The 25,894-nt window shown below is 45.1% G+C and overlaps 1 protein-coding gene and 1 long non-coding RNA gene across 2 annotated transcripts in view; one reads left to right on the top strand and one right to left on the bottom strand.

Moving 5' to 3' along the window:
- LSG1 (large 60S subunit nuclear export GTPase 1) overlaps window positions 1-13,270 on the bottom strand; it is a 36,310-nt gene extending 23,040 nt beyond the window's left edge. The window contains exons 1-5 of the mRNA XM_077754356.1: window positions 13,146-13,270; window positions 11,572-11,698; window positions 6,388-6,508; window positions 6,126-6,212; window positions 5,513-5,599 (exon numbers count right to left, since the gene is read on the bottom strand). Coding sequence (XP_077610482.1) covers window positions 5,513-5,599; window positions 6,126-6,212; window positions 6,388-6,508; window positions 11,572-11,698; window positions 13,146-13,244 — 521 coding nt within the window. The 5' untranslated portion in view covers window positions 13,245-13,270. The remainder of the gene's footprint in view (window positions 1-5,512; window positions 5,600-6,125; window positions 6,213-6,387; window positions 6,509-11,571; window positions 11,699-13,145) is intronic.
- Window positions 13,271-13,579: 309 nt separating this feature from the next.
- LOC144223704 (uncharacterized) lies at window positions 13,580-16,414 on the top strand. Its single transcript, XR_013332794.1, has 3 exons — window positions 13,580-13,702; window positions 14,712-14,833; window positions 16,164-16,414. It is a non-coding gene; the product is annotated as an uncharacterized LOC144223704 (long non-coding RNA).
- The last annotated feature ends 9,480 nt before the right edge of the window (window positions 16,415-25,894 follow it).

Raw genomic sequence — 25,894 nt, 5'->3', positions numbered from 1 at the left:
GGCTAAGAAAGTTGCTCTTAAGGTCAGCTGCAACTGCCGCTGGAAGGAAATAAGTCTGGAACTGTGATGCCTCCAGCTTTGGCTTTCTTTTTTGACATTACTTTGGCTATTTGGGTTTTTTTCTGGTTCCATACAAATTTTAGAATTGTTTGTTCTAGCTCCGTGAAGAATGCTGGTGGTATTTTGATAGGGATTGCACTGACTGTGTAGATTGCTTTGGGTACTATAGACATTTTAACAATATTTGTTCCTCCAATCCAGGAGCATGAAATGTTTTTCCATTTCTTTGTGTCCTCTTCAATTTCTTTCATTAGCTTTCTATAGTTTTCAGTGTACAGAACTTTTACCACTTTGGTTAGGTTTATTCCTAGGTATTTTACATTTTTTGGTGCAATTGTAAATGGGATCGATTCCTTGATTTTACTTTCTGCTGCTTCATTTTTGGTGTGTAGAAGAAATGCAACCAATTTCTGTATACTGATTTTATATCCTGTGACTTTGCTGAATTTATATATCATTTCTAGCAGTTTTTTGGTGGAGTCTTTTGGGTTTTCCAAAAGTAGAGTATCATGTTGTCTGCAAAGAGTTAAAGTCTGACTTCTTCCTTGCCAATCGGTACACCTTTTCTTTTTGCTGTCTGATTGCTGAGGCTAGGACTTCCAGTACTGTGTTGAATAGCAGTGGTTAAGACTGGACATCCCTGTCATGTTCCTGACCTTGGGAAAGCTCTCAGTTTTTCCCCATTAAGGATGATATTAGCTATGGTCTTTCATATATGGCCTTTATGAAGTTGAGGTAGGTTCCTTTTATACCTATTTTCTTATTAATCAAGAAAGGATTGGGGCGCCTGGGTGGCTTAGTCGGTTAAGCATCTGACTTTCACTTAGGTCATGATCTCGCGGTTCGTGGGTTCGAGCCCCGCGTCAGGCTCTGTGCTGACTGCCAGCTCAGAGCCTGGAGCCTGTTTCAGAGTATGTGTCTCCCTCTCTCTCTGACCCTCCCCTGCTCACGCTGTCTCTCTCTCTTTCTCTCTCCTAGAAATAAATAAAAAACATTAAAAGAACACTTTTCCAAAAAAGTGGCTAACAGACACATAAAAGATGTTCAGCATCACTCATCATCAAGAAAATACAAATCAAAACCACTATGAGATACCATCTCACACCTGTCAGAATGGCTAAAATGAACAACTCAGGAAACAACAGATGTTGGTGAGGATGCGGAGGAGGGAACACTTTTGCACTGCTGGTGGGAATGCAAATTGGTGCAGCCACGCTGGAAAACAGTATGGAGTTTCCTCAAAAAATTAAAAATAGAACACCCCTACGACCCAGCAATCACACTACTAGGTATTTATCCAAAGGATACAAAAATGCATATTTGAAGAGACACAGGCACCTCAATGTTTACAGCAGCACTATCAACCATTGCCAAATTATGGAAATAGCTCAAATGTCAACCGACTGATGAATGAATAAAGATGTGGTATACTGTGTGTATACGACAGACAGACAGACACACAGGAATACTACTGGGCAATCAAAAATAATGAAATCTTGCTATTTGCAATGATGTGGATGGAACTGGAATGTATTATGCTAAGTGAACTAAACTGTAAGATACAGAAAATAAACAGAAGGTTGCTGGAGGGGTGTTTGAATGGGGGGGATGGCCTAAATGGGGGATGGGCACAAGGGAGGCACTGTCTGGGATGAACCCTGGGTGTTATACATAAGTCATCACTTACATATAACATGTTACATATAACATCACTAAATTCTATTCCTGAAACCATTATTACACTATATGTTAACTAACTTGGATTTAAAGGAAGGAAAGAAGGAAATAAGCTGCAGACATACTTAGGGCAGTCTTCTAAAAATCCATGTCTGGTTGGCCTATGCTGAGGTAATGCATATGCAACTAGGTTGGACACTGAGGAAGAAATGTATTAAGTCAAGCTTACCATTTAAGGCAAGGCTTTCACAATCAAAATGCATTTTCTTTCTTTTTTAAAAAGTTTATTAGAGAGAGCAAGAGAGAGAGTGCGCGAGCACGTGTGCATGCGCAGGTGATGGGGATGAGAGAGACCATCCCAAGCAGCCTCTGCACTCATAGCCCAATGCAGGGCTCGAACTTACGAACAGTGAGATCATGGCCTGAGTCAAAATCAAGAATCAGATGCGTAGGGGCGCCTGGGTGGCTCCGTCGGTTAACTGTGTGACTTCAGCTCAGGTCATGATTTCACAGTTTGTGAGTTTGAGCCCCACGTCGAGCTCTGTGCTGACAGCTCAGAGACTGAAGCCTGCTTTGGATTCTGTGTCTCTTTTTCACTCTGCCTCTCCCCCACTTGTGCTCTCTCTCTGTCTCTCAAAAATAAATACGTGTAAAAAAAGAAAAATTAAAAAAAAAAAAATCAAATGCTTAATTGATTTGATTAACTGAGCCACCTAAGTGTTTCTCACAGGTCATTTTCTTTCAGACTAGTTAAATTTCCAGCAGAACATTGTGATTCAAAGGAACTCACAGACTTGCTAATTCAAGACAAATTGTCGTTAAGTTCTGTAATTAAGTGGGTCCCAGTATTTCTTCTTTAAGGTAAAATCTACCACTTTCAAACTTTGAGGGTTTAATAGTAAATGCAATGACTGTAAAACATGGACAAAAACCTAATAAACTAAAATTGCAAGGTCCACAAACATTAGGTCTACCCACCAAACATGTAGAGACAATAAAGAGCTCAGAAATAGCAGTAAGAAAAGACAAAATTAAGACCACTTTCTTTGGGGTGCTTGGGCGGCAGCTCAGTTGGTTGACTGTCCAACTTCAGCTCAGGTCATGATCTCATGGTTTGTGGTTTCAAGCCCTGCATCGGGCTCTGTGCGGACACCTCAGAGCCTGGAGCCTGCTTCTGATTCTTTCTCTCTCTCTCTCTGCCCCTACCCCACTCACACATTCTCTCAAAAATGAAATAAACATTAAAAAAAAAAAAAAAAAGACTGCTTCCTCCATGTGCTGAATTAGGATGCAAAGTGCTGTAGACCAGGAAAGGCTCACACAGTACAATAGTGTCGTATCTTACTAGAATACTGTGTTCCGCCCTCAGTGCCCCAGCAGCTTCCTGCATTTCAACGACAGGGCATACAACAAATCTTTTCCAACATCTGCTCTTGAAATTAAAGAGGCAGATGGCTTTGCTAGCCTATTACCAAAAGGAGACATCTGCTATACAAAATACATCAATAAATATTTCCTGTGAAAAAATGTGGTAGTTCTTTTATTAATATTTCTAAGTAATTCAGATCCACTTCCATGTGATCTAAACTATACTGAGCTAGAGATATGCTCTCTCTTAGAAACACACCACATAATAAAAGCAACAGAACAAGTAATACTGTAAATCTATTGACGCTACACCCTCACTCTGGGGAAACCAGCTGCTTATTTAGGGACATAAAAGTATGTCAAATGTGAAAGAATGAACACATATGGTTACCTCTGTTCCCTCTGAACACCCACAAAAATGAAAATAAACTCTGACACTCATTAGGACGAAGAGAAAGGAAGAAGAGCAGGAACTGAGACACGGCAGCGCGACCCAGGAGCCAGTCCGCGCCTCAGAGCCCCAGGGAGCTCGGGACTAGAGGCATCAGATGAAGGCCCGTGGGCGAGGGTGAGGAATGGGACTGACAGCTATCTGGTGAGCTCTTAGGTCCTCTCTCCTGTTCCATCCAGTCTGGCAGCTACATCGCCCGAATCTCCTATTCCAATGGCAGACAGCCAGGGTTTATTATGGAGAAAATGAACCTGAGCGGCTCCAGAATTGGGCCCTCAAGCAACAAGAGAAGGCGGGAAAGAGGTGCCATACCGAAAAAGGGTAGATTAAACAGCCTACATACCCAATGGTGAACATGGCTACCCACCTTGCATTATACTACCACCTCTAGCTGCGTTCTTGGCAGGAGATAATTTTTATCTCTAAGAAACTGACTGGGGGCGCCTGGGCAGCTAAGTCGGTTCAGTGTCTGACTTCAGGTCAGGTCATGATCCCATGTTCATGAGTTCAAGCCCCACATCGGGCTCTGTGCTGACAGCTTCAGAGCCTGGAGCCTGCTTTGGATTCTGTGTCTCCCTCTCTCTCTACACCTCCCCCATGTGCACTCTCTGCCTATGAAAAATGAATAAATGTTAAAAAGACGTTTTTAAAAGAAACTCAATGGATCTAGGGAGAACACCCATAGAGCTAACAGCTTGGGGTACTCCAACAAAATAAAATTGATCCCTGTTCAGTTCTATACAGTGAAGTCACCAGTTGGCAAATTCCCCCCAAACAGGTGACCTTGTCAATCTGCTTCCTAATGCTTCGTTTTTAGATATGAACAGACAATAAACATCACTTGTTATCTGAGAAAGGCCTCTTAAGTAAAAGTCAGAAACCGGAATAAAAGGGAAAAAAATGAACAGAGAGGAAAGGGAGACGATATAAGAAGCAGGAGAATATCTAAAATTAAAAAAACAGAAAAACAAAACAATACTGTCAACGTGCAGATGGGGGTATTCCCAGGTGAGGTTTTAATATTTTAAAGCTTGTTATTATTTCTCTTTGGAAATAAGAAAAAGGCATGTCAGCAGTACACATCTTTGCCTGCTAAGGAGGCACTGAAGGAGAGACCTACTCTGCCCCACAGAAGTTCCCAGAAGCACAGTGCATCTTCCCAAGCCTCGTTCAAGCCTAACTGAACCTAAGGGGCCTGAGCCTGCGAACCAGCAGCAAGCTTCTACTTTCCTCAGACTTAGAGATTTGCCTTGTTACTCTGACTTCCCCATATTCCAGCCCATAGCCCCGTCTCTGCCCCTGAAGGAGCAGGATAGGGAAGGCATGTAAACGTCTTAAAAGAAAGAAAAAAATGAGGCGTAATCCACCTTTTACCTATAACTGAGGTAAAATTAACCCTTTGGAAAGTATGCAATTCAGTGGTTTTCAGTATATACACAAAGCTGTGCAATCATCACCACTATCTAATTCCAATTAAAACAAACCACTCCTTGATTTTGCCCAATCCTTATCAGCTGCTCCTTCCTCTGTCAGGACACAGCCCACTGCCCTTCTAGCTGTAAGGCAGCAGGAGTCCTAAGCACTTTGGATTTACTAGCTATCGAGTCATCTGACAAGACTGTACTTCATTCCTCCGTGTGCCCCCTCGTGGTCTCTTCGCAGTCAGACAGTATTTCCAACAGGACTCAACAGACATTTGCTGAAATAACTGAGGTACTTTAGAACTCCTCTTACAGAAAATGTTTACCATTCCTACACACTGTGAATGTGCTCACTAAAAAAAAAAAAGTCTGTATTTTTAAAGAAACACTGCATCACATTTTCAGTTTTTATAATAATTCTCAATAGCTTTTTGCATAGCTTAAGCCCTGAGCTTCTGAGCATTCATCAACACCCAAATCTAATTAATGTAACACACTAATGTCTTGGTTAGACAAAAAGAAAATGGCACCTTACCTTCTCTCAATCACCCTCCACAGCTGACGCCAAAAGTCCAAATTTCTTTCAAATGGAGTCAGGAGCAACTTTTGTTCCTCTTCTAGCCTGGCTTTAGAATGAAAAGTTTATATCTTTGCCAGATTATAACTGATGGTTTCAAGTAGTATAAACACTCAAATTAATTGCATTAAGAAATAAGCTCTCGCTCTCTCTCTCTCTCTCTCTCTCTCACACACACACACACACACTATCAAGTTGGTTTTATATACTTTCTACTGAGTCAACAGGAAAATCAAATTTGAAATTTTATACTTAATCTATTTAAGCCCTGGAAGTTTATCGCACAAAATGACATTTCTCCCACGCACCTCTTTCTGGAGGAATGCTCAAGAGAGCGCGATCAACTCCAGGGTGACTAATGGCTAGAGAAGGGTATGAAAAGGAGAGAAGGCCAGGAATGGAGCAGAGTAATCAATTTACCATCTCTGTGCACAGATGCATGTGTACCAGCGATGCTGGCTGCACAAGAAGCAGCAAGAATCAAGCCTTCAAAATGCAAATAGCAATGCAAATACACCAAAATGCCAGACTCAGAATTCCAGGACAAATCTTCCCATCTTCTAATACTCACCGGACGAGCTGACGTCTCCATTCTAAAAAGTTATCTTTCTCTGCCTGTCTGAGTTCTTCAGGACTAGTGTTTTTGTCCCACTTTGGTCTGAAACAATCAGAGAAGAAGAATAATTCCACAAGTTACCAAAATAAAATGGGATTTGGATTTAATAATGGCATCTGAGGAAAGGAAACAGGAAAAAAGAGAACACCAAATTAAAAATTTTATACTCAGGGGTCTTATTATGACTTATAATGTCCCACATCCTTGTCCAACTCACCTCCGTGGTACACTCAGGAACTGCTTGTTTTTTTCATGGAGTTTCTTAATTCTCTGGCTTTCCTCAAAGGACAGCAGCCCAGTTCTGGCCTCTGGACGCACAAACTTAATATTCAGCTTCTCTGTTTAGAGAAAGTACTATTACTAAAGTGACAATATAAATAGTGAATACTGGTCACTACTTGCAAAACTACAGTACCAAAAACAGAATTTAAGCTTGATTTTTTTTCAATTAAGACAGACACAGAGTGTGAGTGGGGGAGGGGCAGAGACAGATGGAGATCCAGAATCTGAGGCAGGTTCCAGTTCTTTTTTTTAAATTTTTTAAAATTTTTTTCTGAGAGAGAGAGAGAGAGAGAGACAGCATGAGCAGGGGAGGGTCAGAGAGACAGGGAGACACAGAATCTGAAACAGGTTCCAGGCTCTGAGCTGGCAGTCAGCGCAGAGCCCGATGCGGGCCTCAAACCCACGAACTGAGAGATCATGACCTAAACCGAAGTCAGACGCTCAACCGACTGAGCCACCCAGGCGCCCCAGCAGGCTCCAGTTCTGAGCTGCCAGCACAGAGCCTGACACAGGGCTCGAACTGTGAGATCATGACCTAAACTGAAGTCAGACGCTCAACCGACTGAGCCACCCAGGCGCCCCAGCAGGCTCCAGTTCTGAGCTGCCAGCACAGAGCCTGACACAGGGCTCGAACTGTGAGATCATGACCTAAGCTGAGGTCAGACGCTTAACCAACTGAGCCACCCAGGCACCCCTTAAAGCTTTCTTGATTTACATGCCTCCAGCCTTGGATAAATAATTTCCAAGTGAAGTTATCTACCAAAAAAGGTATGGGAGAAAAAATCTTGAGGCGCCTAGGTGGCTCAGTGGGTTAAGCATCTGACTCAGGTCGATCTCATGGTCGTGAGATTGAGCCCCACGTAGAGCTGGGTGCTAGGCGTAGAGCTTGCTTAAGATTCTTTCCCTCTCCCTCTGCCCACCTCGTTCGTGTGTGTGCTTGCTTGCTGGACCTGTCTCTCTCAAATAAATAAATAATTTTTACTAAAGGTTTCAAAAGGCCAGCCATTTCTTCAAGTACTAATTTTATAAAACTCCATATACTGAATGCATTTCGTGGAAACAAACAGAGTGGGAAGGGACTGTAAAGATTCAGTACGGCTAATCTCATTTTACAAACAGAGAATAATTAAAGACAATGGGAGTGGGTGAGGAAGCAAAGATTCAGCAAAAAGACTCACTCCAGTTAAAACCAATGAACTACTGCACAGCTGCAATTTATGTAAGACATTTATGATAAATGCCTACATTAATGCTGCATAACAACTAAAAAGGAATAAAATAGATGTAAAGTTCATGTACAGAGAGCCCTGCTCTAGGTCTCTCTATTTCACCACACATGGCCACCTAGTCTCCATGGGCAGATGATTCCACTGAGAGAAGACAGTTAAGCTTCTTACCCAATTGCTAAGGGAAGGTCCTATTCAAACATAACAGAACATCTTCGGCAATATTCCTCTTGACCTTTAAGCAAAGACTGCTGTCTGCTACCCCTGTCAGACCACCAACACCATCTATGACCTTGCTCTGCACACTGCGGTACAGTCCCCCCAACCGTTACTGTCATTCATGCCATCTGTAACCAAGAGTCAAAACACACACCCATTTAGCCTCGTATTTGGGAATTCTTTCACACGAATTCCTCCTTCCAATGGTGATCTCCTACCTGACGTTCCCACTTTGCTTTGTCTAATCTCTGTCCATGCCTCTAGCCTCTGCTTTCCTCTTCTCTCAGTCCCGCATCCAGCTCATAGCTTCATTTCCTTCCCTATTTGGCTAAAACCATATGGTACAACCACTCTCCGACTCAACATTAAAATTCCTTACTCTACTGCACCCACTACCAACCTTGGACAAAGCCAAGTAACCCTTCTCATTTCAGTAGCAATGCTCTGAGGGTTGCTGCAAGTAACACACAATAATACAGCCACTTGTCTCTGAACTGTTTTTACTCATAACACTTCTGACACCAAAATGTGTGTACTTTCCCACACTGGCAACCAGCTCTCCAACTCTCCGGACAATAATTCGATGTCCTACAATTCCATCATATTCTGACACTAACTACCAAGAGTTAGTGTCAGACTCTTCAGGTTTAAAGGCTTAGTCCCACAAGACTGTTCCACTTCAGATGCCAACTCTCTGAACGGGTTTTTACGGACGCTTCACTGCACAGGCACGACTGATTCAATCACTGGTTACTGGTGATTAGCCCAATCTCTAGCACCTCCTCTGAGGTCCCGAAAATTGCAACCCATAATCACAGGGCTGATTCACACTGCAAGCAGCCCCTTGCAGAAGCTACCTAGGGACCCACAGTACCTCATTAGCATAAACTCAGGAAGTTAGTAAATTGTAAGGGGCTAATTATGAATAACAAAAGACACTCCTCTCACCCCTGACTCAGGAAGTTACAAACAAGGGTTTTAGAGGCTCCTGTATCAGGAACCAAGGGGTGAAGACAAAATACATATTATCACAACATTACATGTTCTCCTCACTTGCTGAAAATAAAGTGAGCACTACCTGTGCCATCTTTTAAAAGTAAAAGGTTCCCAAACAAAATTTAGCATTTCTCATTATTCTGCAATCCTGTTATACTTAAAAACACTGATTAACCCATCCACACACATACACACATGTAAATTCAGCATGCAATCGGCAGGGTTCACACACAGGTGAAATAGGTAGTTTCCAGGCTAAGAATCCCTATCCCAGTGTGTCCAGTAGTGTCTGCAGGCTACAGAGAACTGAAACAAAATTCTATCACCTCTACGTTATTAAGGGAAAGGAACAGAAAGCATAAATTATTTTTTTTAATTGTAGACAGAGAGTGTAAGCAGGGGAGAGGGGCAGAGGGAGAGACATAAAGGTATGAAATAAATTTTAATGGAATTTGAAAGATTTATAGAGGCTGCACTAAGTATGCACACTTAATTAAATCACTGGCCTTTATGACTGGCTTAATCTCCAGTCCCTCACCCCTCCCCCAAAGGTGAGTTTGAACCCCATGTCCGATTCTGTGCTGACAGCTGAGCCTGGAGCCTGCCTCAGATTGTGTCTCTGTCTCTCTCTGCCCCTCCCCGGCTCTCTCTAAAATAAACACTTAAAAAAAATTTTTTTTAAGTTTAATTATATAATACATAAACTCTCCTTGTAAAAAAAAAATTCAATAAAGGCAAACATTCTCTATAACCAACTCCCAACCTTCTGCCCACCCTGGGAATCTCAGTTCCCTCCTTTGAGAATATCGATTAAATGTGTGGGCCTCCAAGTTATTTCCTAATACACACATACAAATATAGATTGGTCGGATTATTTTCTTAACGTAAATGGTACCATACTATATGCACTACTTCATGACTTAGTCTTTTTTTTTTTTTTTGGAGAGAGAGAGAGCTTGTGCGAGCAGGAGCGGCAGAGAGGAAGAGAGAATCAATCCCAAGCAGACTCCACACCATCAGCATACTGCCCTACACAGTGCTCGAACTCATGAACTGTTGAGATCATGACCTGAGTCAAAATCAAGAGTCAGGACACTTGGGGGCGCCTGGGTGGCTCAGTCGGTTAAGCGTCAGGATCTCACAGTTTGTGGGTTTGAGCCCCACGTCGGGCTCTGTTCTGACAGCCAGCTCAGAGGCTGGAGCCTGTCTTCGGATTCTGTGTCTCCCTCTCTCTCTGCCCCTCCCCTGCTCACGTTGTCACTCTCTGACTCTCAAAAATAAGACATTAAAAAATTAAAAAACCTCTTGCCCACCTCCCTAGTATTTGTTCATCACATCTTGTCCCTGTGTACCTCAAGCACCTGCAAGGCCAACTTTTTTTTTTTTTAATCTTTATTTATTTATGAGAGATAGAGCATGAGCAGGGGAGGGGCAGAGAGAGAGGGAGACACAAAATCTGATGCAGGCTCCAGGCTCTGAGGGTCAGCATAGAGCCCGATGTAGGGCCCGAACTCACAACCGTGAGATCATGACNGACCTAAGCGAAAGTCGGACGCTTAACCGACTAAGCCACCCAGGCGCCCCACCCAGGACCTGCAAAGCCAACTTCTAACCATTTTCTGAATAAACTAAGCTGCTGCTCACATCTTACCTTGAGTCCTCTGCCTGCTCATATATACTGTGCTGTGTCATCTCATCTGTGTCACTCTTTGAGACTCATCCCCAGCATAAAGCTTTCCTTGACTGGCCCTAGTCCTCTTTCAGACAGAATGAATACTAACTACATCTTTTATGATCCCATTGTCTGCTACAGACTTCTTTCATGACACCTAAACAGAATTTTGCAGAAATAAAATCATCTTACTCAACACTGTACTCTCAGTAGCCAAGATAATCTATCCCTGATAGTAGCTGGGGTCCCATAAAACCATTTAAACAAATCAATGAATTTGCTAAACAACACAATAACATTTATAATAATGAAAGAGCAATAAAAATAGTAGTTTATAATGCAACCTCTGTGCCAGGTACTTCTCCAAGTGCTTAGAAAACACAAACACACACAAAGGGAGAGCAGTGACTAAAACAGATTACGTGCATGGATAATTCACTATACTGTCAACAAGTACCTTAAAAAACAATTCAAACTGCCTAAGTAACAGCAGCAAGCCCAGGATTTTGCTTCTAACTATGGTATCAGAAAACATTTTCTGGGGCACCTGGATAGCTCAGTTGGTTAAGTGTCCAACTTGGGCTCACGTCATGATCTCACCATCTGTGGGTTCAAGCCCCATGTCGGGCTCAGAGAATCTGGAGCCTACTTCAGATTCTGGGTCTTCCTGGCTCTCTGCCCCTCCCCTGCTTGCACTCTGTGTGTGTGTCTCTCTCTCACAAGAATAAATAAACTTTGAGAGAGAGAGAGAGAGAGAGAGAAGGGGGAGGGGGGAGGGTCAGAAAGATGGAGATAGAGGAGCTGTCAGCACAGCGGGCTTGAACTTACAAACCATGAGATCATGACCTGAGCCAAAGTCAGACACTTAACAGACTGAGCCACCCAGGCACCCCATTTATGTGTTTAGTAGGGTCCATGGAACACTTCCAAGCAGATGTATTTGCATCAAGTCAGCAAAGATGGAAAGGTGACCAGTGTCCTATATACTCAGGAATAAACCACTTACCAGCTACAAACTCTGTCCCTGCAAGTTCTGCAGTTGCAAGGAAGTCATCGAGGGAACTCTGTTCAGTTACTGACTGCAGATTAAGACGACCCCAATCGTAGCCATCATTGAGCTCACTTGTGTGCAACTGTGAAGAAAACACCGGTAAATAACACTGCTGCTCTCTTCTGCTTCTGACATTTGAACAAACTCTAAACTCTCAAGGAACTATTCTGTGGTCTTGAGAGTGGCGTCAGGCCACTTAGCGTCAATACTACTACTGAGCACTTTCTGAAAAGAGCACTTTCTTACCTCACAATAGGCACTTTCCATTCATTCTTTCATTTAATTTTCAAAACGTTTTGAAATAAATTTTGTTATCTCTATTTTACTGATGAGGAAATAGTCTTGAAATAAACATATAAAAATAACTTGCCTAGGGTTGCTATTAAGTGGCAGAGGCAGTGTTTGAATCCAGACTCTCTGATCCTGGCAGACGTAGTCGAAAATTTTTGATGGAGACCCACAGTAAAAAACACATGTTAAAGGGGTGCCTGGGTGGTTCAGTCGGTTGAGCATCCGACTTCGGCTCAGGTCATGATCTCACGGTCCGTAAGTTCAAGCCCCACGGTGGGCTCTGTGCTGACAGCTCAAATTCTGCGTCTCCCCTTCTCACTCTGCTCCTCCCCCTGCTCACGCTCTATGTCTCTCTCTCAAAAATAAACATTAAAAAAAAACTTAAAAGCTCAAGAGCCTGGAGCNAAAAAAAAAAAAAAAAAAAAAATCAGAGTAAGGATTAGAAACCAGTTCTTTAGAATTCATATTCAGTCTTCTTGCCACTTCCTAAAGGATATGGAACAATTCCTTCAAAATCAATTAAAATTACCAGTAGTCTAATGCCCAGGGTAACGTGGACCTGCTGACTACTGAAGAGCCCTGCATGCCGTTTATTCTGCACATGAAACGGATGGGAATCAGACGGTGTGAGAGTGGCACGCAGGGAGTTAGCACCAGGGGTAGTTTTTATTCTAGCGCACGTTCTCAGAGAAAACCAACTGAATCTCAAATACCTGGGGGTGTGAGTCGTCAAAATAACAAACAAATCAAACCACCTCATCCATTTCTCAAGGACCCTAAAATTACGTTCATCCCCAGGCCCAGGGAGGTATCAGGCCAGCTCGCCACGTTTTGGAGATGCACTCACTGTTCATGTGCCAGCGAAACCGTTAGGAAATAGTGCGCTATTTTGTTTTTTCTGGTGGCAAGCAGCCTCTCTTGGGAGTTTCCAGTCTTTGAACAGTACCACAATTAGCAGCTTTTAGGTCTTTCCAACTCTGAAACTTTCAAACGCCCCCGGCATTTCAAGCTCTCACAATACCTTCATCATCACACCACCCCTCCCTTCAAACCTCTACCTCTAGACCTTGCTAGAAGGTCACGCTCATCCGTCTGACAGTAACCTACACAAACTTTTAAAACCCTACCTCGGCGTCATTTTCCCTAGAAAAGGTTCCTGTGACCCTTGACCCCAGGCTTCATAACATCCAGGCTCTCCTGACTAGAAAGAAAGGCTGAAAAAGGACAAGCTCTGTTACCCAGGAGTCGGCGTGACGGTGGTTTCGGCTCCGCTGAGTCTTCTGGCGGATAAGGGCCCGGCCGAGGGGCCCGGCATCTGGCGCCCTTCTGCGGCCCATGGCAGCGCAGCACTCGCGCGAACTCCCTCCGCCTAGCACGCGCGTTTTCCGGTATTCAAGAGCCCGAGCCCCGGAAGTGACGTCTGGACGAGCCCAAGTGGTGGAATCCCGAATTGAAGACAAAATGAAATAACACCGCCCTTTGTGCATTCCGCGGCCACTCGTATAGAACATAAACGTGAAAATGGCCTCAGAACTTAATTTCTATCACTCTCTCTACGAATGTCTCAAATTTGGATAAAATGTTTGAATCAAAAGAATGGTACGTTCCAGATTCGTGCGTTGATCTTTAGCGTCCGGCGAGGAACAAGGAGACCTGAAAAAATGGCCGCTCGTATTCCGGGTCCTAACCCCGCCTCCCAGCTGTTTTTGTCATTAAAGAGGGTGGAGAGGCGGAGACTTACTGCCGCGCGTAGTGGAGTTGTTTCCTGGCGCTGGTTTTTGGCCTGCGTCTCAAGGTGTGGTCCAGAATCTAAATAGTTTTTGTTTACTTAGTCTTTCCTAGCTGGGAACTGGGGAGAAAAGTCCTTGCCTGGATGGGAGTTCAGAATGAGGGATGTTTCCAGAGTTTGGCAGGGTTGCCAGGAGAGCTCACAGGATCTGACTTAAATGCGTTATTAAAAAAAAAAAGAAAGAAAGAAAAGAAAAGATAAGAAAAGAAAAGAAAAGAAAAAGAAGTTCCAGTTAGAATTGCATTAATATTTCCTATAATTGAAGTGAAAACAGTGCCGGCTCCACTCTGCGGCCTGCGCTTTTGATCCTCATTTCATCGTTCATTTCCCAACGCTGGGAATGTAGAATGCTGGGTTAGAGTTGTGTGAGCACTGGGCATTTTACCTCGGTTTCACTAACCGTGAGAACCGCTTTAGTGTTACCATGTCCAGAGAGGAAGCAGCTTGCTCAAGTCAAAGATGGAATTTGTGTGGCGTCAGGAGTCAAACCTACATGTCCTCAACTATCTTCTATGTTCTTGGGGAGAGGGAAGAATGAGGGTTGTGAGAGGGCATTTTGGAGCCCAGTGCTTCTCAAACTTGAAAATGCCTTTGAATCTTCCCAGAAGTCTTGTTAGCAAACAGTTCTGATTAGTAAGGTCTGGGACCGGGCCCAGTACGCTGTACTTCTAACATGCTTCCAGGTGGCACGGATGCTAATGTTCTGGTCCATTGGCCACACTTTGAGTAGCAGCAGAAGTCCACTCCCTTCCTGTTCAGATGAAGACACTGGACCAGCTAAAAAGCCAATTACAGCAAGTTAGGGGCACGCAAAGCTGGGACCATATTGCCCACCCATCTCTGGATTCCCAGCCCACATTTGCTACACCTCACTGCTGACTCATACTGAATTGGAGTGAACTTTAGGAAACAACCAAGGGATTGCTGAAAAGCCATGTAGTACTTGATTTCAGGAAGTCAGTGTCCACAGACCAGTGAATGAATGCATCAGAACGTGGTTTCTCCTATTTTCCAGCGTAGAAACAATCTAAAGAACTTGAACATAATCTCCAGAAGTAAGATATGGAAAAGGTCCATGGAGGAGAATAAGCAGACAGTTCCTGGAATTCTCTTGAAGCTGAGTAGCTAAAGATAAAAGTAAGTCATAAGGCAAGATTACATGGATTTTACATTCTAATAACAATAGTAGATGATATGAAGAAACTTGTCATCTCATTGCTAGAACTCAGTCAGGAACTTGGGGTTTTACCCTCGACTCCTTTTTACAAATTTTGTCATCTCCAGAGATTTAGTGCAAGCAAATGCTTTGGGTTTCTGTTGTCGTTCTCACGGGCTGCAAAATATCTCAACCAAGTAAAGTGATAATTTAATCAAGACTAGCAGAGAGTCAGACACTGACATTATAAGATTATAATAGCAGCAGCTATTCTTGGCTGACAAATAAGGAAGGCATAAATAATTCTAGTATTTCCCTCAAGACATTTCTCAAATCTATCACTGAAAATGAATTACCCGAGCCTACGTTTTCTTATGTGCTTGATGGGGATAATAGTAATTCCAGTCCCGCCTCTGGAGGAGAAAATGCTGAAAGATCATTGCCTGGTAGTTTGGGGGTTACCAGTTTTCACAGTTGAGCAATTCTCTCCCTCTCCCCCTCCGCCCCCCCACAACTGGATGATGCAGGTAATAGTTCACATGTGTAATTGATCCATGTTGTGGGATTATGAGTCTAGTTCATTGAGAAGAAGGAGGAGGAAGGGAATCGAAGGCGCTGCTGAGATAAGATTAGGGGACCCAGATCTGGAGTTACAAAGTGAGATGGCTCGAGTGCGGAGTGATGATAGTGGCGGTGGAGGGTGGGTCATGGCGCTGGCTGCAAACCAAGGGAGCAGTGTTGCAGAGATGACTCAGCCCAGGTCCCTGCCGGCCCAACTGTAGGAGCCATTCCACCCACACACTTCAGGGAGCCACACCACCCGGCCCGATTCCTCTCATCTCCGTCACGACAGTGGAAACGCTCATCCACCAGGCCTGTGTCTGAAAACTGGTTAGATATCCTCCTGATTCCCTGCTTAGCTGAACTCTTCTGTCGAAGCCAAGATTCTCGGAACAGCTGACCTCTGGAGGAGGTTGCATTGATTTTGATTCATAGCCAGCTTCCAAATAGCAACAGAGAGTGTTCCTCGTTGATGATGTTGCATAACGCTTGCTTTACTGTGGCTGAACAATGTAGTCGCGAGCCCTGAAACCCACGCCCAGGAACAAATTTTGGAGTGGCTTTCCACCCTCCATCTCCACACTGCTGTGCCTCTGGGCTCCACATCTGTCTGGGGAGGGAGAAGGGAGAGTGGGTGGGTTTCTGGTTTTAATTCTCACCCCTTGACCAAAAAAACATGTCAGTGGCAGAAGCCATTCCAAGGCAAGCTTGCAGCCTTGCTTCTCCCTCTCGCCCATTCTCTCATTCCAGAAGCATGAAAGCGGTTTGCATGAGGCTGAGGGGTGTGAAGATAGAAGTCTGGCGGTCTCCGGTCTCCGCGGGCACTGAATCAGTAAGAACACTCTCTCTCGTTGTCTTCCATTCTCAATTTATCTCCATTGAAAATGGGTGGATTCTCACACATGAGTGAGTTTCAATAACTTAGCAGCCTTTCACTTGTGGTTCTTATTCGTGATTAACTTAAATCGCTTCAGTCAGCCATTGATTGCCTGCTTGTGCAAGTCATTCGACGTGGAATGAAAAGTGTAAAAGACCTTTTTGCTTTGGTGATAAAGACTGCAAGAGTTTATATACACTATATTTGGACTTCTGAATTTTCTACCAAACAGTTTCATGCAGGATATCCAGGGTCTTTTACTCACAGAAGACTTTGTAATTATTTTTTTCCTCACAACAGTCAAGTGAGAAAGGGAACTTTTATGTTTCTGAACTTTTAGTTGTAGGAATTGAGACCCAGTAAAGTGAAGCAAAGTAAAGGAGAGGAGAAGTGGAATTAATAATGGCCAACTCTTGGGGCGCCTGGGTGGCTTAGTCGGTTAAGCATCCGACTTTCGCCTAGGTCATGATCTTGTGGTTCGTGGGTTCGAGCCCCGCATCGGGCTCTGTGCTGATTGCCAGCTCAGAGCCTGGAGTCTATTTCAGAGTCTGTATCTCCCTCTCTCTCTGACCCTCCCCTGCTCACGCTCTCTCTCTCTCTCTCTCTGTCTCCCCTAGAAATAAATAAAAATATTTAAAAATAATAATAATGGCCAACTCTAAAATCCGCAGATAGAAAGTGCCAGGTTTTCCCCATTCATTGACTCATTCATTCACTTGTTCATCATGAGACTCTGGGGGGTCAGCCTTGGACAAACTCCCTGCCCCCATGAGCTTACATTTTAGTGGTTATCAGCCTGCCGATGGATTTATCCAAAGTTGAATTGCTCAGGTCAGTGGTGGAGCCATGAACCACACCACCCTACTCTACCAGGATGGCGTTCTGACCACTGGAATTTTACCTTTGTCTCTAAATGTGACTGCTCCCCTTAAGTCACTCTGATAAATACACTCGGATGTCAACTCGAATGGTGAGGGAAGGAGAAAAAGGTGAAGGAAGTCTGATTAGCCTCAATAAAGGGGATTCCAAGACTATGTGGGGCCATTTCTATTATGCAAAGGACTGTTATAGGGAAGGGAGAGAAGACTGCTCTGAGTAGACACAGGCAATCAGAACTAGAACAAAGGGGTAGAGAATACAGAGTTGCAGTTTTAGTTTTGATTTGTTTGAACTTTCTGACAATCCTTAATTGCCAGAAATTCAATGATGCAATAGACAGCTTTATAAGGCAGTGAGGTCCCTGCCACCAAGGGTATTTGAGCAAAGGATGGATAACCAAGTGTCAGGATGTTCTAAAGCAGGTTCATGCTTCAAAGTGGGGGTTGGAATAGATGACCACTAAGGTGCTTAACAGAGTTCTTACCCTGAGAGTTTCCCTTCCTCTTTACACTACCCTATGTCACCCCCAAATTTGAAATAACAGGGCAACAGCGATGGTCTCAGAAAGGGTGCCTAGGGAGCACCCGGGTGGCTCAGTCAATTCAGCATCTAACTCTTGATTTCACCTCAGGTCATGAGCTCATGGTTCATGAGTTCAAGCCTTGTGTTGGGCTCTGTGCTGATGGTGTGGAGCCTGCTTGGGATTCTCTCTCCCCCTCTCTCTGCCCCTCCCCATTCTCTCTCACAAAAATGAATAAATAAATGTAAAAAGAAAAAGAAAAAGAAAGGGTCCCTAGACGGGCAGTAGCAGGGCAGTGCCTTCACCATGTGGCTCTGAGAAGAGGCTCCATCCTGCCCTCCTTGTCATGTGAACACAGGGCACTGTGAACCATCAACTAGCAAATTCAGTCATCATTAGTTAACACATGCTATTGTCACAATTGAAAATGCCAGGGTCCTAGGCTTCTGTTTCAAAGCTAACCATGCAGGGGTTAGTGATTTCTCCTCCCTCCAACTTCAGAGGGGACAAACCAATCTGGCTCCCGTCTCTGGCAGTACTGGTGAGAAAGGGCCCCTTGTAAGCCTCAAGGTCTTCTTTCTTTTGACTTCTTCCTCTTGCCTTTGATTTTCTGCCTGGGTTTTGTCTGGGTGGCAAACTTTCTAAGCAAGCTGTCCATGAAAGGAGGGGCCTCATGGCAAGCATGTGCCACCAGGTGACCCCCAGAGTTCAGAAGCATCTACTTGTCTCCTGTTCCTCTCTCCCTCCTGAAATGTCCTGTCTTGGCCTCTGCTTTGAGTTGAATGGTGTATCCCCAAAAGATAGATTATAGTTCTACCCCTGGATACCTGGGGCTGTGTCCTTATTTGGAAATAGGGTCTTTACAGGTATAATGAAGTGAAGATGAGGTCATACAGAATTAGGGTAGGTCTTAATGCAGTAACATGTGTTTTTTATAAGGAGATACAACTTTGGACACACAGAGAGAAAACACAGAGGGAGAATGCCACATGAGGACAGAGGCCGAGATTCTCTAAGTGAAGGCACGCACAGAGTGCGGGCAGCTGCCTGAAGCTAAGGAAAGACAAGGAAGGATGCTTCTTTCTTCCAGCCTCCAAAATTGGGAGAGAAAAAGTTTCTGTTGTTGAAAACCACTTGTTTATGGCAATTTATTATGGCGGCTCTAGGAAACCAACGCAGCCTCCTGCCATCTCAGGACTGGAGGAGAATTTGCTTAGCTCGCACACTGGGAGGCCAGGGCCCAGGGAGGGGCAGCATCTGAGACCCTCCGTGAGTCAGGGCGAGGATGTGGGTGTCCAAGCTCCGGTTCTGATCACAGCAAGTCGCTGCTCAAATGCCCAGTGACTCACCACAGCTTGGGAGACGGTGCCATCCAAGGCCCTCCAGAGCCCGGTCCTGACCCAACTTGAACACAAAGAGCTTTGGTGACCTCGGGCCAGTTTCTTAGCTCCTCCAAGCCTCAGTCTTTTCCCACTGTGGTGAAGAGAGTATCACAGACCTCACAACACTCTAATGAGGATGAAACATCTGGCTGGATCCCAAGCATTTAGCACAGTGTCTGACACATAGTAGGTGCTCAGTATGCTTGAATTCTCTGCTTTTGGCCCAGCCGTTCAGAGTTCAACAGTGACCACCGTCTGCTCGGGCCATTTTCTCCCTCTGGACTCTCTCCTGTCTTTGCCCAAAGAGAACCTGCCTACCTTTTGGTGGAGCATGGAGCTCACCCTCCCATACCCCCCAACCCCCAAAACTGCTTGACTAGAAGTTATTTTTTCCTCTGAGCCCCCAGCGCTTTGTGTTAAGCTCAGCCTTTGTTATCTCAGATCACACTTATTTGCACATGTTTCACCTCCCACACCATACCAACAGTACCTCCTTTCTTTCTGAATCAGTGGACTCAGAACCTCCTTAAAGGTGAGACCATATGCATTTCCACAGCACCTAGTGAGGAGCGCATTAATATTTGTGACTGAATAGCTGTCGCTTTGCCAGCTGATTTGCATAGCCTAGCAAAAGATGTGCCAGGCCCACATGGCCAGAGAGAAGTTCAAAAACAAGAGACAAAGGAAAACACAGGTTGCACAATATCCTTTCTCAATGTGAAAACCTCCCAGCATTTACATACACATTTAATTTCATTGGTACTTCTTTATGCTAATCTCTGTAAAATAAGAACTGCTACATTTCTCATTGTTTTTAAAGTGAAAATCCCAGAGGGATGAAGAGCCAGTGGGCAGAGCAGAGGAGCGCTATGGGCCACCGGGCTCTCATGGACCTGGGCGTGATCTTGACCCCTAGAGAGACGGGCGTTTCACTGTGTACATCCCGTGACAGTCATGCTTGACTTTAACCTCTTTAGTGGCAGTGATAGCCAGTAACAAGGGGACTTTCCATTAATGGGTCCATTGAGTGGCAGCTTAGTCAAGTCACAGGGGGAAGTGTTTGGTTGCTGAGGGCTCCGCCTGCCCAGTCTACCAAATGAATCCATGGGCCCACAAAACATAGCCCTCCAGGGAAGGGGAGAGAGCACAGAACATGTGTTCTACATATTTGTGTATTTAAAGTCTCTGGCTTTATGTTTCACTGAAGGAAAGTGCCCTGAATTAAGATTCAGGCCACGTGGGTCCTAGTTTGGGCTTGACTGCTAAATAGCAGTATAGCCATGTATACGCACTCTTGAGACCTCAGCTTCCTCATCTGTAAAACCAGGGAGTGGACTAGATCGTCCTGAAGGGCCCGTCCAGCTCTGACAGCCTGTGCATATGTTAGTCCGATTGCTGTGAAATAAACACATGGTGAATGTTTGTTCATTCTATATACTGACTTGGAGGCAGGCATTGTGCTAGGAACTGAGGACAGAAGGATGAATTAAATATAGTTGCTGCCTTCCAACAGCTCACAGTCCACTAAGGGAGGCAGGGTTAAAGACCAGAACATTACAATAAGGCACGTGCAGAGGTAGAGATACACATGAGGAGCCTGGAGAAGGAGGTAGGGGGGCTGGGCCCCCTTCCTGGATGAGATGGTGCCTCAGCTGGCTCTTTAGAAACGAGTAGACATCTGCCAGAGGAGGTGACAGGAGGAGTCATTCCCATTAGAATCGCTTAGGCAATGACACAAAGACAAGAAACTGGTGAGAAGCACGGGCCCTTCACCACGGCTGGAGCAGCACTAAGGAAGCCAGGAGAAGTGGCGATGAGGTAGGCAGGTGTCAGACCTGAAGATTCCTATGCCTCATGCTGCAAAGCTGAGGTTGCAACGTGTGGTTGGTTGCAACTGGGTATAATGGTTGCTACTGACTGGATATAATGAGAGCGGTTACCAAGTCAGGTCTATGGTTCAGTATCAGTGTGGAGGGTGGATTTGAGGGGGACAGGTCTCAAGAGAGACTTTTGAGTGGGGGGTGGGGGAAGGGGCAGGAGAAGGGGAAAATGTGCTCAGTGAGTGGGTTATTTGGGATTGGCACATGGTTAATGTCTCGTTTTCTTGAGGAAGCTGTGGGTGCTGTGCTTGGCTCTGCTGGGGAGTGGGCAGCTTTGGAAGAGCGGCAAGGCCCGGGGGTGCTCACTGAGGGGACCGGGGGAGGAAATGGAATCAGGATAAGAGAAGAGATGGCTGGCCGGGAGGCATACAGTATCACTGCTGTAACAAATTAACCGTAAACTTGGTGTCAGTCAAGATGGACTTCTATTCTACAGGCTAGAAGTCAAGTGCAGGTCTCACCGGGCTGGAATCAAGTTGTCATAGGCTCTCCTTTGTGGAAGTTCTAGGGCAGGATTTGTCCTGGCCTCTTCCGGTTTCTAGAGGCTGCCTGCATTCTTTGGCTTGTGGCCTCTCCCTCCATCTTCAAAGCCAGCAAGAGAGGGTTGGGTCCTTCTCACCTCACATCACTCTGATCCTCTCTCTGCCTCTTTCTTCCACTAAAAAAACAAAACAAAACAAAACAAAAAACGGAGATGAGATGCATATACCATAAAATTAACCATTTTAACATCAACAGTTAAGCGGCATTTAGGACGTTCACAGTGTTGTGTAACCACTACCTCTATCTAGTTCCAAAACATTCTCATCACCCCAGAAGGAAGCCCCATTTCCATTAAACAGTCGTGCCCTATTCTTCCCTCTCTCTAGCCTCCGACAAACACCGATCTGTGTTCTGTCACGATGGATTCACCTAATTCCCTATAGTTCATATAAATGAACTCCTAAAATATGTGACCTCTTATGTCTGGCTTCTTTCTCTCAGCATAAAGGTTTTGAGGTCCCTGCTTTCACTTTTCACTTGGAAGGGGGCAAGGGAAGGGTTAAGAAGCTAGGAAGGAGTTGACAGTGGGAGAAATGAAGTAGGCCAGGGCAGGGTTCTCCAAACTTTCGTATGTGTTCAATCACAGAGGAGTTTAAGCAGAGATTCTGATTTAAGGGAGCCAGGAATTGGCCCAGGAGATTGTGGGGTGTGCTATGTGAGGAGTGTTCACGTAGATCCTGTAGGCCTTGAGGAGGTTAAGGAGTTGATATAATAAGAGGCAGAAAAGAATTGATATAAGAGTCAGAAATGAGGAGGGTTGAAGAGTCGGAGGCTGTAATCACACAGCAGGATTTTTGAAGCTGGAGAATCTTTGAACCTGCTGAGCTCATTCCAACCTTCAGGCCCGCACATCAGCTTAGCACAATGCCATCCAGACATATAGTTCTAAGTGTTCTAGTGCCCACATTAAAGAGGTAAAAGGAACAGGCAAAGTTAATTTAATTTTTTAAAAATTGTTTGATGTTTTATTTATCTGAGAGAGAGAGAGAGATTGAGACTGAGTATGAGTGGGGGAGGGGCAGAGAGAGAGGGAGACACAGAATCTGAAGCAGGCTCCAGGCTCTGAGATGTCAGCACAGAGCCCGACACAGGGCCTGCACTTGTGAACCACGAGATCATGACCTGAGCTGAAGTCAGACACTTAACCAACTGAGCCACCCGGGTGCCCCCCAAATTAATTTTAATTATATATTTCATTTAACTCGACAAAGCCAAAATATTATCATTCAACATATAATTACTATAAAAATCATTGAGATATTTTATATTATTTTTTTCCTAAGTCTTCAAAACCCGGTGTGTATTTGACACTTGCATCACATCCCAGTTTGGACCAACTATATTTTAAGTCCTCAGTAGCCACACGTGGCTTGGGACTGCCTTATTGGTCGGCACAGGCTAGAATGTTCCTGCGTAGCTGCATCCATCTTGTTGAGATCTCTGCCCAGAGACACTTCCCTGGCCATGTGGTCTAAAACCAACCTCCTAACACTGCTTTTTTTTTTTTTTTGGCATTGAGTTTTATCACTATTTCATATTTTATTATTTGTTTGCTTATTATCTCCCTCCCTGTAGGATATAAATCTCACGAGGACAAAGACCTGTTTGTCTTCTTTAGTGCAATATCCCTAGCAACTACATCACATCCACCATAGACTCTCAACAAATGCTTGTTGAATGACTTGGAGAATCCCGGATTAGTCATTTGCTGTCTCCGAAGCCAGCATTCATTTAGTGGGATGTTGGGGGAGGAGTCCCGAGAGGGAGGATCATTACGTAAGACATAAGGTGAGAGGATGCCAGCCTGAAAGCTTTCTATGAGCTCAAAGGTTGACTGGTCAGATGTCAGAGTAGAGGCCAGGTTTCTTTCCAGCTCTGACTCGCCGTGTGTTGATTCAACCGCTGCCTGATCCAGGTCTAGGAGAAACCAGCCCACCGGATGGCACTTCCGCCTGGCACCGGTAGGTGGGGCAGCAACACACAGAAAAGTATAGTCAGGGGGCTGATGTAGTTTCTGACCCGTTTCCCAACGGACTCTGCTAATGTGTGGTTCTGGAACTGCCCCGTGTCTCGGGTCTGTGGCGTGGGCTCATAAATGGTGTCACCAGCTTTCCCCGCTGAAGAAACCCAGCCCCCAGCCTCAGTTGTGACTTGTGCTTTCTGAGGAGGTGGCCAGCTTCTTCACTAGGTGAGGCAGCCCCAGAGGCTGGCCGGCGCCCAGACCGGCAAGAGACAGCCCGGTCCTTCTCCTCCTGGGTCTGTGAGCACCAGCGCAGAGTGTGACCCACCCCTGAGTGTTCACATTTCTAGAACCTTTCTGTCCTCTCGAGGTTGAAAACAAACTTAGTAAGAAGGTAGTCCCAGCTGTGGCAGAGCCCAGTCCACGGGGGCGGCTCTGTCCGGAACTGATGTTCTAACCACCTCGGAAAAGCCCGGCCTGACAGTGCGATCCTCCCTCTCATTGGGCGCCCCCTGCTCTCCCTGCTGCCATGTGATGCCCAGTGGGCCCCTTGTAGGGGCTGAGACCAGCCGTAACCCCCACCACTGCTCCTTCCTTGACCTCCCCAAACCCTTCTGACCCTTGGACCTCCAAGCAACTTGGAACATGACATCTACTATTTCACAGTTTAGGCTTCAGGGTTATTATGGACCAGCTAAAGGTCACTTAACCCAGGTTAATTTGGTGTGTTTTTACCAGAATTTTTGGTTTGGAGCACATACAGTCTACTTCATTGCCATCGCAAGATATTCCAGAACTTTGAGCAGAAAAGGAATTAACCTTGGCCTAAATGGCTTATTATAGTCCTGACTAGTTCATTCCAGCACCAGGCCTGGTACCCCCCATTAACCATTAGTGCAGCTGAGGTGTGAGGCATCATAGCTCTGGTCTAATGACACCCTGGGGCGAGTCAGCCATGAAAAAGCCATTCCTGGGGCGCCTGGGTGGCTCAGTCGGTTAAACGTCTGACTTTGGCTCAGGTCATGATCTCACGGTTAGTGGGTTCGAGCCCCGCGTTGGGCTCTGTGCTGACTGCCAGCTCAGAGCCTGGAGCCAGTTTCAGTCTGTGACTCCCTCTCTCTCTGACCCTCCCCTGCTCACGCTGTCTCTCTCTCTCTCTCTCAGAAATAAATAAAAACATTAAAAATTAAAAAAAAAAAGCCATTCTTTTCCTCGGAGACTAGGAGGGTCCCAAAAACAGGATCAGGAAACTTTCTTCATTCATCGTTATAATCATTAAACCCCATCCCAATCTGCGCGTGTGCATGCATTTTCATGTTCTGGAATTTCGCCGTCCTCTATACCCAGAAAGCCCTTCAACGGTTCCCTGCTTGGAGAAATCATGTTCATGCTTCAAACACCACCTCCTATGGAGCCTTTTCTGATTTTCCTACTCGTAACAAACCTTCTTTTCTTCCAGCTTCTCATAGTAGTACTTTGAGTCTTTCTCAGGGCATTTGGCCCGTTCTGTCTTCTGGTTCCCACGCATGTCTCATTCACTAAGTCAACAATCAAGTAGTGCTTATTTGTACTAGGCACTGGGGGATACAGGGTGCTCTCACAGTTTCAGTGGAAGCCCAGAGCTGGGTGGAATTTTTACATCCTTCATTGGACTGGGAGCTTCTTGGAGACAGGAACTGGGTCTGCTCCCAACTAAGGGCTTGGCGCCCAAAAGTACTCAGAAAAGTTACCTTGAAATTCAGCACCAATGACTCTGAGAAAATCGGGTTAGAATTCAAAGGAAAGTGAAAAGTTAACAAAGGCAGGGCTCCAGAGTATTTTTGGGAGGGGCTCCAGGGGCTCTGAAATCAACGGTTTGGGCATGAAAGCCAGAGACATCCATGATCCCCAGTGGATTGGGCCTAGCGGGTAAGGGGGTCCACTGCCCTCCTCCAGGGCCAACTTGGGAGTTTGATGCAGGATCAGTTTGGACATTTATCACACATTCCAGCCTGAAGATTTCTTTGCTTTGAACGAACAGACCACGGAGGCAAGCAGGTTGTCATGAGGGCCCAGAAATGAGTGACCAGCCAAGGGTCAGGTGGGTCAGATGATTAACTCTACACTGTTCAGTTGGCACAAGAGAAAAGCATAATAACGTGAGTGTCATTCTTTGTGGAGGGCGTCTGGTTATCAAACACTGAAACAAAAAAAAAATGTCATCTGAATTTTTACTAGGAATTCTCATCCAAAATGCGTCAGTGATGCAATAAAACTAAATGACTGGTCTGCCAAAGTACAATGAGTTCTAACCACACATAAGCATCACTTAGCATAAGCGCCTGGGATCTATTGATCCCAGAAAACTGTTCTCCTCTGAGGCCTGAAGGCAGGAGGGGCCACTGGAAGGGTTTAGGGTCAGGAAGCACTTTATTTATGCACTATATACCATATTGTTCAC

This window comes from Crocuta crocuta, unplaced genomic scaffold (assembly GCF_008692635.1).
Source record: "Crocuta crocuta isolate KB4526 unplaced genomic scaffold, BGI_CrCroc_1.0 scaffold70, whole genome shotgun sequence".
In the NCBI taxonomy this organism is placed as follows: Eukaryota; Metazoa; Chordata; class Mammalia; order Carnivora; family Hyaenidae; genus Crocuta; species Crocuta crocuta.
Note: the sequence above shows the minus strand (reverse complement) of the source record. Positions and strands in the feature narration are given on the sequence as shown.